We start from the raw sequence: 20,784 nt of genomic DNA on the forward strand, positions 1-20,784 counted from the left end.
TTTTAGTAGTTCAACTTGAGAAAGATTTTTCATCTTTAAAGATGAAATCTTTATCTAAATCTGATTAGGATGCAACTTTCCTCAAATTTCAGGAAAATTTAAACCCAATATTTCAGTCTGGTTTTATATCCATTAACTGTAGTCCTGACCCTGTGGAGACTCCTACGTTACATGTATCTTCTTAAATAAGTTGCCTCCCCGACTTTGATGAGACATTTCAACATGAATGGATGATTTTTTTTTCTGAAATCAGAACTTTAATCTTTGTTTTAGTGAAGGGTTTCTTCATGTCAATCTTCTGTTTAATGGAATATTTGAAAATATTTGTATTTAAATTACATTAGAAATATACTTTCAGCAAATTTTCTCTCATGAGTTCATAGTGCACAAATGCAGCACTATATAAAAGACAAAGTTAAAATTTAATTAACTAAAAATAAAAAACATCACTCCAGATTGAGAGAAATGTATGGATTATTTGCAGATAAAAAGTTAGAAGTAATAATGAATCACTATAAGTATTGAAGACCAAACAATATATCCATGTAGTTCAGTTGTCAGTATTAAAATTTCTCATTAAGATGGTTTGAGAAATATATGGCCCAGATAAATGCAAGCTGTCAATACGCAGACAAATAAGGCTAGTAAGGCTTTTAAACTGCAGTGGCACCCTATTCCTAAGTTATTTTTCAGCACTTAGTTCACTTTAGAGAAACTTCTTAAGTAATGGAAGCTTGTATTTGCTGCCTTTAGGCATGGAAATACTGTTTTTTTGTAAATTGGATGCATATCCATCACTCTATTCCTCCCAGCCATGTTCCTGTGGTAGAATAGCAGCAAGCCCTTGACCTCTTGGCTCTGTGACTGTCCTCTCTTGTTTCTTCACCAGAAAGTCCTATCACAGCTACAAGACGGATAGCAGACCCCCTTTTCACTACTTCACTGTCTTTAACTGTCAAAACAGAAAAAGTAATGAAGAATTCATCTACATATTTTAGTGATTCATTTAATTCTTAAACTGGGGGAAGTCAGCATTGGGAATATTTGAATTAATTTCCTGATGAAGTAATGAATATGTTTGAAATCTTTTGCCAAGTGTGTAACAAAAGAAGAAAAAAAAAATGCTTCTGAAGAAGGGAAAGAATAACTTGGTCTTAACTATTGATGAAATATCCCTTTTGATTTATTTTGAAAGGACCCTTTTAAAACTAAAGGGAAAAAAAGGAAAAGAAGGTTTTTATATAGTCTTCATAATTTAGAAGGACTTCAGTTTCTGGATATATGCATTAGGTTTTTATGTGTTAAAAAATGAACGTTTTGATTTGATGATTTTGCTTGGTGAATTATTCTGATAATAATATATACATCATTACTGACCAAATCTTTTCTTCATTAGAGATTACTAGAAATGCAGATGATGGCGAGTGGTCTATTTACCTTTTTCTTATATGTAAATGAAACTATCTTTTTGTTAACAGAAGGAACATGAAATGAAGCAATGCAGTATTCTCCTTTTAGGCACAATCTTATGAGGAACTGATGAATATGGATTCTGTTCATCTCATATGTGCTGTTATACTGCAGTGTAAACTCATAACACTGGAGAATAAAGAACCTTCGTTAGAGAGTGAAAAAATCCCCTCATACCAATTAAATCTAGGCAGACTGGGATGCATTAGGATACTAATTACATGGTTTCTCTGTGTAGTTTTCTACTTAAAAGGATATGGAAGTCCAGAGATGCTTTCTCATGCTGCTCAAATGTTTGATTTAGCGTATGTTTAAAAAAGGGTATTTTATAAGTTACATGTTTTATGTTGTAGAATAATGTCTAAATGTAATATTAAGCATATACATTATTATTATTGTTATTGTTGTTATTAACAGTTACACAGACTAGACTTTTTCACTCCCAGTTTGTTTGGGGTGGTGCATGCTATTCAGACTGATACAAGAACTACGTTTTAAAACTAAGGTACACTACAAAGACAGATGTATTTAGAACTCATGGACTTTCTTTAACATGTCATATTAATTTTAGTTGAACCTCCTGGTAGTCGTTAACTTATTAACAAACAACATCTTAACCCTCTTTGCCAGCAATTTTTCAATCGATGTAAACTAAAACATAAATACGTCTTTACCTTTGAAGAGGTGAGGGTGTATTAAACTTCCAATGGTCCCTTCTTCTGAATGTCTTCTGCTTTCCTTCTGAAAATCTTTACCTCAAATCACAACTGGTTCAACACAATATTTTAAGAAATTGTCTTGCAGTATCATCTCACAAAAAGAAACCCCTAGAAATTTAGAACTTGTAAAGTCACTTGCACAACTGAGAAAATTTAACAAAAGACAGGTTCAAAAACATATTAAAATCATTAAGAACTTTCCCATCATGTTCTTATTTGCACATGAAAACTACATCAAAGCGTAAGACAGGAAACCTTTTTTTAACTTTCAGTTTAATATAGTTTTAAACTGCTTAAAATACCATTTTTCAAGTTTGTGTAGCCAGTTATATTACACTCTTAAACAAATACTTATTTTTATGTTTTTCTGCCAATTTTCTTTGTGTGTCTGTGCGTATGTGCGTGTAATTTTCCCATTGTCCTGGGAGAGAACAGGTGGATATCCCACAAAATAAACATAGTCACTGAAGTGAGTGCATTAAGCATGTGTTAACAAGATTAGTCTTAACTAGATAAGATTTGAAAACAGTAAATAATTCAATTTCTCAATCTGTTCTAAAGATTATCATCCTTTTCTTCACTTTCTTTATGGTTCTGATTACCCATTTAATGGTAATTATAAAATTCTAGATGCCTTCAGTAGGGTCCAGTGTTTTGTCTTATGGTTTATGATTTTGAAAGAAATGTAAGAGGAGATGGTTTTAAGAGCAGATATAACAGTAAACAAAAAGTGAAACTCTTCTCATCCTGTATTTTAATTCTGGAAGAGAATGTGGGAGGGAGAGCTCTCTGTTAACTTAATTCACACCATTTAACATCTGGTTTTTGTTTCCTTAGACAAAATCTATGTGTGATTCTGACAGAGAGCTCAGAACTCTTGATTGGAATGAGGGCTAATCTGCTTCCAGTAAACGTGCAGTGGAGAGTATAGATGTTGAGGGAAGACTTCCATTCTATAAGTAGGCTGTTTACTAATAGTGTAAAAATATAAATTACTGCATTTTTGTTACTTCAGCAAATTGGTGTGGGCATACCAAAAGTTAAATTGAGAAAAAGGAGACCCAATGTACAGGTAACTGTGGATGGAGGTGATTAGTGCATTAGAATGCATAGACCTGGAAATACAATTAGAAAGCTTCTGCCCTGCTTACTAGGAAAAATCTAACTAGAGAACTGTTTACTTTGACAAACAGCTTCCAAAGCATGAAGCTTGCATCCTTCCTTGTTTAAATAATAGAAAACATGTTATTGGCTGTAGTGAAGGGCATTCCATTAAATTATGGTGCTTTACTAATAGGTGCTAATTAGAGCCGTGCTGTAAAAATTATTCTTCAGATTTTGAAATGAATTTGAAGACTGGAAAAAAAAAGAGACTACTTGTGCTGGCTTTGCTTGCATAAACCCAAAGTCAAGAGAAGATCATTCTTACAACTTTATTGCCAAGTTTTATTATACAATGTATGCTGTAATGCTGTATAACATTACAGGATTTCAATGAACAGTTTAGTTTTTTTCTGGGGAAGTCAGAGTAGGGCATATGTTTTATCTGCTATTTACGTCACATTTCTCGATTTAACAAACCCAACTCCAGAGGAGTAACTGCCATTAACCCAATCAGGGAAAAGGAAATTAGTAACATTTATGTAATGCAATCCCTGAGCAGAAAATACTTAATGAAAACTTAAAAATCATTAAAGGAATAGATTGACTATGTAACTAGCAAAATAACAAAATTAGGTACAGTATACCATATTAATTTCTTACACATATGGCAATATATAAAGCAAAACCAGTGGCTTGCATAACACAACCGGTAAAACATGGTGTAAAATCCTGATCTAATTCAAGTCAGTGATTTCACCGAGTCCCGAGTGGCTGTGTTTATACCACACGTAGCAGACTGCCTCTGGGCTAGTATTTTCTTTTTTGTGCACTGGAGAAAGCAGCACTGGAACATAAAAAATCTCAATTTTCTGAGCACCCCTGGCTCCTCAGCGTGCTGTGGTATGATGTGGCTGTTGCTGGGTTTTCCTGGCTGTGCTGGCTGCCCAGGGAGGTGCAGCTCTGGAAAAGCGCTGGGCTTCCATCCACTCCAGATGCTCCTGGGTCTCCCTCTGGGGCCCAGGATTTGGCTGCCTTCTTGCCATCATTTATTTTAAAAGCCTAACAGCCTGTGTCTTCATTAGTACTGCAGGTAGGAGTAGAAGCTAGGCTCCTGCAACTCAACAAAGAAGGCCTTCCATAGAATTTGTGAGAATACTGACCTCACAAAACACACGACAATGACATTTTAATGAACGTTTTTTTAATGTTGCTGCACCAGTTCTTTCTTTCTTTGTTTCCTTCTTGATTTGTCATTGAAGTAATAGATCTTTGCCTTTATTTGTCATGCTGAAAATGGATTGCACTCCCTTTATTTGCATGCTTCATTGCTAGTGATTTACTTCTATTTTGTTTTATTAAGTTGTGCTGGTGAATGTGGTGGTATTGCGCTTATTCTAGTCATGTTGCGTGCATGACTGGATAAAGAGAAGAGCAAACTGAACAGTAGGTTTGTTTCTTCATGGCTTGGAATAAACCCCACTAAATGGCAACCTTGGAAGAAAAAATTATGGAGCCCAAATACTGGTAAAAACACATTCTTGGGGGAAAAAGACATAGCAGGGAAAATAGTCTTCCATTTAAAGTACGGGGCTAGGAATTTTCAATTCTGATTTCTAATGGATTTCTTTGTGCCTCAGCACATCACATAATGTATCTCTACATGTTTAGTTTCTTCATTTATTAAAAGTCATTAATAAGTACCTTATACAGAATATGTTGTCATATAACGTAAGTCTTAAAAAGAACAAGGACAAACAGTTAATGTATACTTGAATTTTGATGGACTGTTTAAGTTGACTATTTTGTCTTTGGGACTCCTTAACTATGGCTAGCCCAGGTTATCATTTGAAATTAATATTGACCTTGATTTGATGTGATGGCTTTTGTTATTCTTTTTTTTACCATTTGTTTTCTTCTCTGTTCCTTTGTGTGTTGGAATGGAATGTGAACTTCACAAATGCCTCCTCTGCCATGCCAATGCCTTCATGCATGCTGTTTGGGTTTGACCATGCTATTCATTACCCATTGCATGTAAGAAAATGTATTTTTTTATTTAATTTTATATTTTAGCCTTTTGCTATTTATTTTGAGACTGTGGATTTGCTGGGGGGGGGAAGCAACTGTATAACAATAATTAAACAGTTTTGAATTAGTAAAGAGCATATGTTAATGCTATTATGTTAAAGTTACTAGTTTTATCTCTCCTATATAAATAGGAACATGAACATTTCTTGGAAGTTGTCAGTAAACATTTAAAAGAAATATCCGGAATCTTTTTCTGAAATTTTTCCAGTGCATGTTCTCTTTCTGAGAATAAATTTATTGGCTTTTTAATTAGCAGAGAGTAAGTCTTACTTGCTAAGAAAAGGAATGATTCTATATACCCAGAAACACGTACATTTGTTCCTCAATAATATGAAGGAATAATCTTTTGTCTTCTAACACTATTCTATATTACAGTCTTGAAAATACAGACTACAGTTAAGTTCTTAATGCTGTAGACTATTATATCTTTTACCTTTTATTTACCTTTTATTTACCTTTTATTCAGGATGTTACTTTCTTCCAGTAACAACTGGAAATACATACATAAATTGTGATGAAACATGCTTGCATTCTTTGATAGAATAGTCACATGTACATTTGTCATGTACCTTTGCCAGAGAATGTTAGGATAGAAGGAATATAATTATAATTTTGAAAGAAAGGACTTAGGTCTACCCTATAAATAAGTTAGTATAGCTGAATCACTGAAATCCTCTAAAAATGTCATTATCGGTATTTACACTAGTCTTGAAATAATAGTATCAGCTAATGACAATTTTTGTGTTGCTAATCATATGAGATATAGTGCTCAGTTACTGACAAAACTAGACCTTGAGATCCTTTCATGTATGAACTGTCCTATTACACAAAGCAAATTATTGTCAATCAAAATAAATTACTAAAACTGGACTTTTTTCATCTTCTGTTCTAAACTATCAGATTTTAATGGTTAAATAACATAGCCCCATACCCTTTTTTCTAAAGATCCTTTGTTAAGTGGGTGCATTAAATAACTACTGAGTAATGAGGATTGAGGATTTTTACAACACGCATAATATAAAGTCAATGGGCCTTAGTCAAAATTACTCAAAATAAAAGTATTGGATTCCTAACAACTCGTATAGAAGATGGCTCTGTCCAAGTAAAAGCAGACTGCAACTGAGAAGGGAATAGAGGCTAGAGGGTGGTCTGAGCTAGTTGAGCAGAGCTACAATGGTCTTCCCAGACTCCGATGGGACCAGGGTTGCTACAGATGCATACCACCAAACTTTTCTGTGCTCCATAGTCAAGGGTTGACATCACGTACATTCCTTAGGTCTTGAAGCTGCTGGGTTGCAGTATTTCTGTGCTACAGGTTTCTAACTCTTAGATTGAGGTAACAGTACTGACGTCAAGAGAAATGCATTCAAAACTGCAAGGTGCTCACGGAAGTCCTGTAATGCTAACAATAAAAGTGATTTTTATTTTCTTATAATAAAGAAATACTTTATTATAATTGCCGCCTCTTTGAATCTGGAGCCACAGTCCATTCCCACCTCATAACAGCAAGTCTGTAGTCTGCTTTTGGCAAAATTGCAAAAGAGTACAATTATCCCATCTTACCAGTCAGCTAGAAAAGTCTCCCAAATTTCCCTCTCCCTTCTCGGAGGCAGGACACCTAATGAGAGATTCATATCTGATGCTTCCTCTGAAGCGACTTCTCCCACCCTTACAGTTTGTGACATACCAGCAGTAGGGGAAGCAGCTTCCCAGCGTGAGCCCCATACACGACAGACTGTGGATGGACGCTAACCGTTACTGTTAATTTGATTTTCACTTGTCCAATTAACTTCTCTATCCAATGAAATAAAATAAATGAGAAAGGGCCACTAGTAATTCATCATGCTGTAAGAAATTAAAATAGATGGGTAAGTAAGCCCAGTTAAGTAAGTAACTTAGAAATAAAAGGGTTAGAATGATTTGTACCATCACAGTACTTTGTCTTTATTATTTGATCATTCAATATCTTCTGCTTCAGAATCCTAAATCCCAGGAGCCCGTTACGCTGGATTTTCTAGATGCTGAATTGGAAAATGATATTAAAGTTGAGGTGAGATTACTTGGTTTCTTAGTATCTGTTGCTGCTTGTATCTCACTGTATAATAACTGAAAAGCAATAAATGTTCTAGATTTTGAATGGGAATCTATTTCATTATAAATTTCAACTTTAAATTTGTCAAGATGATGACTTTATAGACAGATGAAGCTATAATGAAACAAATTGAGAACTGGTATTATTCATAGGCAAGGGCAACACATTATATTCCTCTCATTTTGAAAGACACCGTGATTGCTATTTAATAATTCTTCTTCATTAACTGGCAATTCCTGGGGAGGGGGCTTGTAAATTTTTCAGAACAGAACACTTTTAATATATTACCTGAAACATTTTAAAAGTATTTTCGTATCTCTTACTGATGCAAGCTTATTGCAGTGGTGAGAGAGAGAACTGAGAAATGAAGTTGAGTGTTGACAATAAATTAAATCCTCTGTATATTTTTCAGTTACTAGTTTTGTAATACATTCAGAAATCAGAATTTTTAAAAATACTTCGTTAGTTTTGTGAAATAAAATGGAGGTTTTTTAAACATTTTACATTTTCTAACATTTTTTAACTTTGTTTGAAATTGTTCTTTCATAATGACACTATCAGTATCTGTTAAATTCTGCCTTAAGTTTCTTTGAAACTCCTTCTTCAGAGAGGAATTACTCTTGGACTGTTATAAAATTGTTTTTGTGTATCACACAGATGTGCTGGGAAGCCCAAGAAATGCTAGACAAAACTCCTCATCCAGAAAGAATTCATACTCTCTCTAGTGCCCAACATCAAAGGGGTTTTATGGGATGGTCTTGCTATGCAAAGTATAAAGAATTGTTGCTTCATAACTCTACTGATGGAGTATATATTTGGATAAAGCAACTTCTAATCAGAAAAATCTGAAAATTGTAAACTTCACTTTTTTTTTTAAGATCTATGACTGTCATATGCATTACCATTTTCTGTGTTTGTATGAAATACTTTGAATCACTGAAAAGATTATTCATGTTACATGAAACACCTAGTTCTCTTTTTTTTTTTTTTTTTCTTTTTCTTTCTTGCCAATAGATTCGGAAAAAAATGATAGATGGAGAAAGTGGAGAAAAAACATTTGAAACACTGGTCAAGTCCCAAGATGAGGTAAGACAGGAACACAGACAATTACATTTACAGGAACAAACAAAACCAGAAAAATACTGTGAAATGGTGAAAAGATGTTCATTTTATAATGTCAGATTGTATCATTTTTCCCTCTAGATTTGCTAGTTTTAGTGGCTTATAGTAAAAGAAATTATGTACTTATGAAAAGAAGAATTGTTTTGTTTCTTGGTTTCTTTGGTGCATCATTAATCAGGCAGTTGTTGATGAGGTCTTACACTCTGTTCACCAGGAAATGGAACCAGCCTACTTCTGTGTATGAATCCCAAAACAAAGTACTTAATTTGCTTGCAGAGATGTGTGAGGATGTGTTTGGTAGTTTATGTTGTGGCTGAATGGCAAGAAAGTAGTGAGGAAAAAATATAACATTTATATGCCGTAAATGGAGACTATTTGGTATAAGCAAATTAATCTTACAGTTATATTATGTACTTGTGCTTTCTGACAGCTTGTTGAGTTCTTTATTTTCTTGTCCAAAATGCTCATTCCTGATAAAGATTAGTGGTTTCTCTAATAAGACAGATATGAGGAAATACTCAAATTTGATATGGATCCTTACATGTATGCTTTACTTCTTGGCGAGAAGAGAAGAAATCGTGACTGGTGTGCCAAAGGAGCAGTTCTGGACAGAGTATGCCCCACAGTTACAGTTCTACAACAGCTTTTTGAAACTTTTTTACTCTGAATGTAAACCAGCTTGAAGATAGCTAACTTAATGACTTAGCAGAAGAACATGAAGCAAATATAACATCAAACAGACACTACACAACACTCATATATATGAGCACACCATAACAATTCTCAGCAGAATTGCTTGGGAGTGTGCAGGTAATTTTTCATGTGTAGTATTAGCTGCCCTCTCCTGTTGATCTTCTGTAACTTTGCTACATCCGATGGCTCTGCTGTTCATACTTAAATGGCAGAATGTTCCAGTGACAAGTTCCTCCTTCTCACAAGGCATATGCTACAGAATCTAATCAAGTTAAATTGATAGGAAATCAAGCCTCAGAGTTTAGGAGTTTTTTATTCTGTTAAAAACAGCACATTCCTTATATTACATTCAATGTCTAATAGATGGTAGCAGCTTTTAAACTCTGCTTTAAATTTTGGCCTAATTACACCAAGTGACACCCAATACTGAGCAGTTCCTATCACCAGTCCTCTGACTCAATTCTGCATTGAGGGAAGATTCTTGTGTACTTATTTTCATTTTGATACAGAAAAAAATATTTCATAGTCCTAGTCTATTTTTGCATTAAACATGGTAGAAACTTACTTGTCTTCATTGGTGAAAATGAGTGGCAATGCACGTTATCTTTGCTAGATGAGACTGAAAATGGAGCTGAATTTTCTGAAACATGTCTCGATCGTTCATCCATACTGTGATTTCACGATGTCAAGTTCATGGTCACTTGGTTCTGCAACAGAGCTTTGGGAATATACTTAGAATCATAGAATCATAGAATAGTTTGGGTTGGAAGGGACCTTTAAAGATCATCTAGTCCAACCCCCCTGCCGTGGGCAGGGATGTCTTCAACTAGATCAGGTTGCTCAGGGCCTTGAATGTTTCCAGGGATGGGGCATCTACCACGTCTCTGCACAAACCTGTTCCAGTGTTTCACCACCATCATTGTAAAAAATTTCTTCCTTATATCTAGTCTGAATATACCCTCTTTTAGTTTAAAACCGTTCCCTCTTGTCCTGTCGCAACAGGCCCTGCTAAAAAGTTTGTCCCCATCTTTCTTATAAGCCCCCTTTGAGTATTGAAAGGACGCAATAAGGTCTCCCCGGAGCCTTCTCTTCTCCAGGCTGAACAAACCCAAGTCTCCCAGCTTTTCCTCATAGGAGAAGTGTTCCACCCTCCTGATCATTTTTGTGGCCCTCCTCTGGACCCGCTCCAACAGGTCCATGTCTTCCCTGTTGGGTTGGAAGGGACCTTTAAAGGTCATCTAGTCCAACCCCCCTGCCGTGGGCAGGGATGTCTTCAACTAGATCAGGTTGCTCAGGGCCTTGAATGTTTCCAGGGATGGGGCATCTACCACGTCTCTGCACAAACCTGTTCCAGTGTTTCACCACCATCATTGTAAAAAATTTCTTCCTTATATCTAGTCTGAATATACCCTCTTTTAGTTTAAAACCGTTCCCTCTTGTCCTGTCGCAACAGGCCCTGCTAAAAAGTTTGTCCCCATCTTTCTTATAAGCCCCCTTTGAGTATTGAAAGGACGCAATAAGGTCTCCCCGGAGCCTTCTCTTCTCCAGGCTGAACAAACCCAAGTCTCCCAGCTTTTCCTCATAGGAGAAGTGTTCCACCCTCCTGATCATTTTTGTGGCCCTCCTCTGGACCCGCTCCAACAGGTCCATGTCTTCCCTGTACTGAGGACTCTAGAGCTGGACATCTCATGACCATTCCTCAGCCTCTTAGTATCTGCACTGGCTTTGACAAAGCATGCTGCTTCTGATAATGTAATTTAAAAGGAGTACAAATAAGGACAGGAAGGCATGCTCAAGATCTTCACAACTGTACAAATCCATCAGAGGCATTTTTTATTTCTGAGCTATGGGTGTCATTAAGGAGATTGGTGGCTTTACTTGCATGTATGTTCACCTGTGAGGAGACAGATTAAAACCTGTATATTCATTCAACTCGCTGCTAACAAGATTGTGACTTTGTTGCAGAAAGGTTGTCATAGTATTTTGTTATATTGCAGGGTCTAGGGAATTTAACTCTGGTATCCTTCTGACACCCTATTCAGAAAGTGCAGAACCTCATAGACTCTCTTCTTGGGTACAGAACCTCAGCTTCAGTGGGGGCAGACAAATGTAAATGTAGATGATTTTAGCTAAAAGATGATGATAATGATGATCATGTAATCATGTAGGCAGCAGTCACACTTTGCCACTTTAGTCTCTATGAGGGAAGTCAACTTAACTCCAGCCTTATACACTTACATTGCCCAGGTGCAAAGCGTGCCCGTAAGTTATGGTCCTTGAACTTGTGGAGTCCCATGATCTCATTAAATGTGCCTACGCTTGTTCTCTGTATCTGACTTCATACTGCCTTTCACCTCTTCCCACGTTCTTCTAAAGCGGAGACCTGTACCAGCAGTCCCCTTGCCTTCTGCCAGGACTCTCTTCTGTGATTTCTCACGATAAAGCCCCCACCCCAGCCCTCCTGAGCAAGGCTTTACAATACTGCTTTACAATCTATGGGGAAATCCTGCTGTATGAAAAGAATATGCCTTTTCCTGAGTAGTTCCACTGTTGGAGGACGGAGAATGAATAAGGCCTTCCTGGGGCAGGGAGGGTAAGCCCCACCTGATGTCAGTTCTGCTACCTCACCTGGGCCAAGAGCCCATACTGTCTAGGAAGCCACCAGCCTGTGTCCCCCTGTTCTGAAGAGACACTGGGTCATTCCTGACCCACTGTTGGAGAGTCCGAAGTCCTGCTGGCATCTACGTTGGGGATAAGCTGCTCCTGAAGGGACGGATTCACTGGGTCATTTTCAGATTTGTGGTGTTGTTTTGTTTAAGGAATGCCTTTCCAAGCCTATGGGTGAAAAGGGCGCTGTGTAGGTGGTTAGAAACGGGAGGATTAGAAGGTTACAAAAATGCAATAACACCATTGGGGTTATACAAGAAATTGCATTCATGGCAAACTTGTCGAAGAGATCTCAGGTTGTGCATGCATTTCTCAGGCTGTGTGGTAAAAAAGACCTGGAACAATTAGTCCTGCAAATATTTGCCCAAAGAGGGAGGGAGGGGATTCTTGCAAATGCTGGAGTCAGATAGAGCATCGAGGCGGGGGGTGGAGAGGGGAATGTGACATCCCTGAGTGCCTGAGAATGTGCCAGTTTTGCACGGCCAGACCACAATCTGTATCTGAGTAGAATATCCCAAGCCTTTTGATATCAGATGCTTCAAGTGCCCAATGAAATTAATTTCCCTCACCTTCACTTGCATCATGGCCCAAGATTTCTTCCTCTGCTTGGACCTCTCTGAGAGAAGAAGGGCACAGCCAGAGATGGCTGGCAATGGTGACTGCTTCAAGCCATTGCACCCTCCCAGCTCCAGGCTGCTAGAGCCAGAATAAAGCTGCTTCAGACCACGGGCCATGCATGAGCCATGTATCACTTAGGACTTGATAGCTTCATATATTTTCTTATAAAAAGGGCTGATGTGGTCAGTTGCTCTGAACTGACAGTTGCAGTCTTGAGGCTTAAAATTGATGTCCTTTTTGTTTTGCTTTTTGGTTTAAGTTTGCATTGCTTTCCTTTTGTATTGCAGCTGGCCCCAGCAGTGTCTTGGGAGATGACCTCATACTACAGCATAGAGACTGAACTCGTAGCAAGCGTGGGTGGGGTGCACTGGAGTCTCCCAAGGCCTCAGGGGCTTTCCAACTAACAGAGAAGATGCCATAGGAACAAAAGCATTGCCACATTTGGGCAGCCAGGGTGGGCAGCAGTGAAAACTGAAGGGTCACAAAAACTGCAATAACATCTGTAGGTTCTTTGGCAGTGACCAGCTGGGGGTGAGATAGTCTCAGACCACTCGGTAATGAAGTAGGCAAAGGTAAATGGGAGCAGACGTATGAGGACTTGTGATCTCCTGGATTATCTGTGAAGGGAGATTTCAGCCAGTTTGCTTTCAAGCATGTTCACAGTGCTGGTGGCAACAGGATTTACTATGAGCCCAGTTCTTCTCTTCCTTCCCTCCCACCTTGGGCACTACTTTTCTCTTGCCAACGTACATGGTGTGCAACCCATGACACTGTGCCTGATTTGGAGGGGCTGCCATTGCTAGGTTCAAGTGTCTGCTTATTCTTGAGCTGAAGTAATAGTACAGGCACATTATTAAATGTAAATAGGTTTGGATAGGAATCTCTTCAGCCATCTTTTTATCTGAAATATAAAATATATTGGGGCATTAGAAGCTGATGCATCTTTCTTTTTTTTTTCTATTTTCCTTTTTTTTTCTTTTTTTCTTTTTTTTTTCTTTTTCTTTCCAAAATGACTAATAAATTATTTACACTGCCATGCTGTGCTGAAAAGCAGCAGGCAGGTAATGAGAAGGTTTCAAATCATAAATGCCAAAAAAGACACCTCTTTTTCATAACCGCAGTCATTTTCACACTTTTGTTTTACCACAGGGAAAGAAAGAATGTAGATGTGTACCTGTGGTACCTTTCACTGATGTTTGTAATGTTGCAGTGCAACAGCTGCACAGACTTCATTGCTGGCATAGTTACAAATGTCTGATTGTAAAATAATAATATGTTGCAGATGGCATAAACTTGTAGTTTTCAAAGTGGAAAATTGTGTAAAATGATGTCAGCCAGGTGCATTAATGATTAAATCTATGGGGAACTGTGAGACTGTGTCTGTCACATCATTTTTCATACCAAAAGAAAATGAATGGTAAAGCTTATCCTAATGTATTAAGTTATTTAAAAATAAACATTTATTTCCATGTTAAATTTTTCACAAATTCAAAAGCCTCCTAATGAGATTAGAAACACATGTAAGTTTAGCATGGGGTGCCTTACAAGCAGGACTACCTGGCTGTGACTGTAGATATGACTTAAATTTAAATGCATCTAGCCAGTGGTACTGTGGCCTGAAAGGACAGGCATTGTGTGTTTTTGTTGTTAAAGAGTTACCTACAAAGTCTTTTTATAATTTAGGGTTTTTGTTTTCATAGTTTAACTGCAAAATGGTCCATAAAGGAGATAACATCTTTTATCAAATTTAAATCACATAGAAAAAGGTTTGCATAGGCCTGGCTAATGAATTTAAAAGGGAAAATGATAGGTCATGTTTTTCTGGTTTTAGTTAAATTTGCATTTCGTTAATGTTCAATAAAAAGGATATAGGTGATATTTTGCATAATATAAGTTTGGAAAATGTTTAAGAAAAGGAGTTGCAGCTCAATTCATGCTTTCAGCAAAATAATAAATAGAATTCCAGCAGATTTGCACTTGATTTTACACTGTATTTCTCAAGAAAAGTGCACACCTATTGAAGCTTCAGATTTAATATTTTTTTTTTTCACCGATATCTCTTTGTAGAGATATATTGATAAAGGAAACAGAACATATACATGGACTGCTGTGAATGGCACTGATTACAGGTAACTCATTTCTGTTCTCTGACTTCTTTTGTTAGTTAAATGTCCTTTTTGTTTATTTTGGTTAATATTTTAGCATTACATTTTCTATACTAGCTAAATCAGCACCAGATCCTCATGTGTCCAGGCCTGTAGGATTTGCTGGGTTCCTTTACAGCTCAGAACGATTGCTCTGTCTAAGGACCAGAACCTCAGTCTTTCATCCAACTCTTCAGATTTATCATTAGGGATTTTAGTATGCAGGAAAAATATAATTGATGTTAAGAATCTTACTTTTCCTCCTACTTTCTGTATTACACCATACTTTGGTACTTAATTGTACACTTTCTCTTAGATTCCTCCTCTTATTTCATCTTTTCTTTCCATTGTCTCCACATTATTGTTTTAATATGCATATTAAAAAGGCAGATCCTATATTTTGGTCTAAATAAAAAGTGTGACATGTTTTGTGCAAATCTTTCAGCCACAGTCTTTGCTTATATCATGACTTTGCTAACCTTCATGTCAGATCTTAGGGGCAGGAACCATGCTACCGATTATCTCTGAAATCCATATCTATTTGTGACAAGTTTTAACTAATTAGCACTGATACTGCTTTGTATATAAAAATCATATGGTGAATGGCAGCAGGAGCAAATGAAGTAACGGGTAAAAGCACATCCCCCCTTGAATGCAACGTTGGTGTGTATATTTCAAACTCGTTTAAGCACACAGCTCTAACATTAGAAGGAATGTAAAAACTTGACATTATCCAAAACAAGTTAAGGTTTACAAAGTCCCAGAAAAGTTAAACTACCCTAGTTCAAAACTAGATGGTACAAATATTGAGTCAAATTTTTACCAAAACAGTATTTTTATTGTGAATTACAGTAGTCCTCAGCCAAGCTGGTTCCCATTTTTTGTTGTGTTCTGCATAGGTGCACAGCCAAAGAGAATGCAAACGTTAATTTATGTGTAAAGCCAAACGAATCAGTTTTAACAAGAGAATGCAAATGTAGGATTTTATCTTTTATTCAGCATCCCATTTTTCTGTTGAACTGCCTTTATTTTTATACTCTGTAAGAAAAGAAAGTTTTTTATCAGACTATGCCATCTAGCAATCAGTAAAGAAATACATTTGATTTATATGACTTCTTAATTCTTACTGAGCTCCCTGGCATGAGATACAGCAATAAATCCATGGAGTCACATTGCAGCAAACCTATTAAACATAAAATTATAGATTTTAATTAGCAATTTCTGCTAGCAGTAACTGTTAATGACAGGTAAACTGCTACTCATTTCCCTAGAGGAGAATTGGTAGAAAGCTATCACTAAATATTCAGCAATCTCACTTACATTCTGTTTAAAGGGCAAATGTATCATTAAATGTCATCTCATTTATGGCTCAATTGTACAACTTTTTTAATGTTAATTTCTGTGGCTATCCATTAGAAACCCTTGCAGTTCTACAGTCATGAAATCCGAATGCAAATATTAAGGATGAGATGTGGGAGGAGATGTTACCTCTTTAATGATTACTTGTACCTCCTGTCCTTTACATACCTTTTTAGAATGGAACCCTTCTACACATATATTGAATTTAGTTGCAAAAAGAAACCCTATATTTTTTGAATAAAAATAAGTATAATCTAAAAGAAAATACATTGCAAATGCTTTGCAAATCTTAAAATGTTATTACACAAGGATGTTCAAAGGTTTTTAGTGGTGACTGCATGATTCAAGAAAATATTTTGCATCTTGAATATAATGTGAATTCAAGTATTGCCAGATACATTTCCTAATGAATACCGATAGTCATTTTACTAGTAAAAGGAGAGTCTGTCATTATATGATGCGTGCAAATCAGTGCGGTACTACATGCTATTTTTTACAGTCAATGATCATTTTGACATGTGTTACATTGGGATGCTAAAAGTGTTAGAGGAAGATACAAGAAATCATGTATTTTATTATTTGAAATTATTTGGAAAGTCCTTGCTTATCTATTAAAAAGTGCTTGAATGCATAAATAAGAATGAAAATGAACACAGGGAACTTCAAGACCAGCATGAACCTACTTGTGTCTATTACAAAGTGTGAGGCTGGTATGTCACCGTATGACTATCTCGTCTCATGGTGATCCAACTTTCAAACTTGTTAACTGCTTTCAAAACACATAGAAGCTGAAACTGGAAAAGTGCTGCAAACAACATAATCACTTTACTTGTCTCATTTCTATTGCAGTTTGGCATTGGTATTACCATCATACAGCTTTTATTATATTAAAGCCAAAATAGAAGAACCAATAACTCAAGCCAGATGTAAGTACTGTGAAGGTTCTCCGGTTTTGCATGGTATTGTCAACTCTCAGATTCACTTAAAAAAGCAATGCTTAAAATTCATAAATTTTGTGGAAATCACTGATGTTATCGTGATGTACCCAAAATCTGCAGCAATGATTCTAACCCATTGTAACATCCAAGGTACAAGAAATATTCTATGAAGATAGAATATGTGCAGGTACCCCAGTTCCACTGACAATCCCTTCCCCCTTGCTCTGTGCCTATAGAATCATTGCTTTGTGTATCCTCTGTTGCCGTCATTTTTAGGGTCTGGATACTATTTTTTTCATTCTATTAGCTAAATATTAAATAGACTATAGTGGTAAAGCATTTTTTGTTATTTTTACAGTAGTTACAGTATCATATTTAGCAAATTACCTCTACTGCCTGTAGAAACAGATTAATGTGAAAGTGCTGTTTGGTTTGGCTTACAGCTAGGTTTTTATTTTGCACTTTACAAATAGTTTTAGTGGATGTTTGTAATGTATTTTTGGATTAGACTAATTTCAAGCCATTTACAGATTCTGGAGAGATAATTGGAAATGATACTTGTGAGTATTCAAAAGCTTTTTGTTTATTAGGTGTAGTTTAACTGAAATTTATATAGTAGACAAAATAGAACCCATCACATCCTTTCAACTTTATCCAAGCGTTATGATAAACTTGAACAAATATGCAGTTAAATAGAAAGTTAGAAAAGCACTATGAATCTCTCTGACAGGCATAGATACTGCTAGTTTAGAGAAAACTTGACTAGCGCTAAATCACTGTCCTCTACCATCACCTCCTGCATATGAAGTAGAATATGGCAAGTTTTTAATAATCAGTGATTTATTTTGTAACTTTGTCAAATAGTAAGTAGTTTAAAATTAAAGTTTTAGTGAGTGAATATGGCCTTTTAATGGATTAGATCATCTGGTTCTGCACTTATATCAATATAACCTGCAAAACAGACCCTTGAAATAGACACAGTATATAGAAGGTACTTGAGAAATAATTGAGGACATATTCTTCAGTCTTCAAAGATGTTTGTCTTTTTTCCAGACTGCAGCTGTATGTAAATTGAACCTTTGATCTATCTGTGCACAATATTTTTATTCAAGGGGCTGTTTGAATAAAATATTGGTTTGTGACCCCTTTTGCTTTACCCTGTTTTTTTCTGTTTCCCTGCTTTCTCTTTCTGATGGATAGTGGCAATCAAAAAGGGCAAGTATATTCTTGTTGCTCAATTTCCTTCTGTTTACTGCAGTTGATATTTTTCACTTGTATTTCTATTCCTACTGGGCATTCTCCTCTGTATTCCTCTTCTCAGGATTTTTCCCATGATCATTGGGTACCATAGCAATAGAAAGGGAAAAAAAGATGTGAACTGTTTTTCTGTTTTCATGCACATTTCAATATGTTGCTAATCTCTAATCCTTCTTTGTCTGGTCCTATTAGTGTTCAGTGACACCAGCTATTAAAGCCATTATTTTCAGTAGCATTTAAAGTGATGCTTATATGGATGAGTTTTTAAACTTTATTGCAGAAAATACTAGAAGCATTTTCCTTCACAATCTAACAACTCAATGTCCCAAATATTTCTTTGTATCAGATTGTAATTCTAATGAAAACATCTCATATGTTTTCATGTTGTCATGCGAATGAAATGTCTTCTCTAAATAGGTTTTTAGATACATTATTGTTGCCAGGTGTATGTTGTATATAATAATCAAGTAATTTCTTCCTATATTGTGAAATACTGAGAAGTACACAGTATATTAGTAGGAAACTGTCTCAAAATAAACATTTGTTTCTAAATTCATGCATGCATGCAAAAGCTAGTCAAATATTTTGAGAAGAAAAATGATGGCAAAAAGCCCAGTTTACTGACTTGGTGTTTACTCTTCATCTTTGTAGATTCAGAAACACTGAAGCTTGATCATTTTGATGAAGCTGGCTATACGTTTATAGCACCGAGGTTGGTTAATTTCCCAGTAATAAGTATTATTTCAGCAATAAATAGGCATTTGATCAGATTAATGACATTTATGAAATACAGACTTGACCAATAAAGTTTGTTTTGGTAAAAAATATTAAGTAAAAGAACATTTATTAAATTCATGTTTTACAAGATCAATCTTTTCTTCTTGCTCGAGTGTTAATAGAATCTTCAGGCTCTTATTCCTTTTTATATTAATCAGATTTAAAATCTGATGTGTCATCGTTTATTGATGTTTTTAATGGAAATCTTATACACACCTGTTCATTTCTTGTGGCTGTGACTTTTAAGATTTTACAACTTTGTACCTTAGCTTCTCATCTGTAAAATAGGTACAATAATACTTACCTCGAGATGTTTTCCACCTCCAAGATAAAGTGTTTCAAAGCTCTCTATCACTTAAGGATGAATAAATTTTTGATTCATTGAACAAAAAAATGATTGAGTCATTGAAAATTGATTAAGTTCATTAGTTCCCTGTTTTTTCATGTGAAATTGTGTAGTCCTTGGTGCCCTTGTAAATATATGTTTGCAAGGGAAACATGGTATGATAAATAGTTCTTAAAAATTAAGTTCATTTAAAAGATAGTTATGATAAATAAAGGAAATGCTGTACCATCAAGATCAGTTAAGAATTGTTCCATTTCTTATTTATCTTATACATTTCTGTATTGTTTTAAATTTAGACTGTTTTAGATAGATTTGTATATAAAACAGTCTTCTATCTTCAAATGTATTCTCAGCTTAACTGGTTAATTTATTTTTGCTGAAAGACTGAAGTTACTGATAATTAATTGTACCAATTAGCAGTTTCCAGCAAGTCCATAGTTGTTAGGCTGCTTGATATGGAGCTCTGTTTAAATGTGAATGTTGGTATATAAGGCAAATTCTCCCTGTAGTCTTTCACGATCATGGTAAAGTAAGTAAAGGGTAATAAGATAGCTTGTTCATATGAAATACTTGAACAGACTTCTTTTGTTCATAAAATTAATTTAATATAGAAAGCTCATTTAAAAAGAGAGCTCCCTGCTTTACTGCTGAATGCTCTCTACATTTTAATTAAAAAGTTGTTTAATACCACTCACTGTCTAATATTTGCCTTCAAAATGCCCAGTGACTTTTATTGTGTTCGCTTGTATTCAGTGAATTGTCCAATGATATATTGCTTTATTTTATTACATTGTGTAAAGGACAGTAGTTTACTGTTTATCTGTTTTGCATATGTCAAAAGAAAGATATATGATTATGTGGTGTGTACCCTGTTAAAATTGCCTTTAAGACTTCTCAGAGGATAGGATCTTATCCCATAAATCCGGCCTTAGTTGAGCACGAAGTGACTACGTTTTAAACAGCAGTCCATGTATTTTCCATTACAGGTTAACCCAGAAGCAGTCTAAATTCACTGGTCATTTTCCTGTTTAGTTTACAGACTCTTATCATCTCCTAATTTCATGGCCTGCTGTTAAAATTGCCTTTAAGACTTCTCAGAGGATAGGATCTTATCCCATAAATCCGGCCTTAGTTGAGCACGAAGTGACTACGTTTTAAACAGCAGTCCATGTATTTTCCATTACAGGTTAACCCAGAAGCAGTCTAAATTCACTGGTCATTTTCCTGTTTAGTTTACAGACTCTTATCATCTCCTAATTTCATGGCCTGAAGTAGTCCTGAGTGCTTTTTCTGGGAATCTATGCCCTATCTCATACATGGAGTTTTTTTATAATTCAGATTTAGGCAGGCACTTGAACACTTTATTTCCTGTAGATGCCTGAAATATTCAATA

The 20,784-nt window shown here is 35.8% G+C and overlaps 1 protein-coding gene across 1 annotated transcript in view; it reads left to right on the forward strand.

The window, feature by feature from the left end:
- The window catches only part of CACNA2D1 (calcium channel, voltage-dependent, alpha 2/delta subunit 1), a gene marked incomplete at its 5' end in the record, with an annotated part of 84,499 nt that overhangs the window by 35,757 nt on the left and 27,958 nt on the right, over window positions 1-20,784 (forward strand). The window contains 6 exons of the mRNA XM_009581563.1: window positions 3,205-3,261; window positions 7,357-7,428; window positions 8,485-8,556; window positions 14,638-14,699; window positions 16,923-16,999; window positions 18,920-18,980. Coding sequence (XP_009579858.1) covers window positions 3,205-3,261; window positions 7,357-7,428; window positions 8,485-8,556; window positions 14,638-14,699; window positions 16,923-16,999; window positions 18,920-18,980 — 401 coding nt within the window. The remainder of the gene's footprint in view (window positions 1-3,204; window positions 3,262-7,356; window positions 7,429-8,484; window positions 8,557-14,637; window positions 14,700-16,922; window positions 17,000-18,919; window positions 18,981-20,784) is intronic.

The sequence above is a fragment of the Fulmarus glacialis genome, unplaced genomic scaffold (assembly GCF_000690835.1).
Source record: "Fulmarus glacialis isolate BGI_N327 unplaced genomic scaffold, ASM69083v1 scaffold14267, whole genome shotgun sequence".
NCBI lineage: Eukaryota > Metazoa > Chordata > Aves > Procellariiformes > Procellariidae > Fulmarus > Fulmarus glacialis.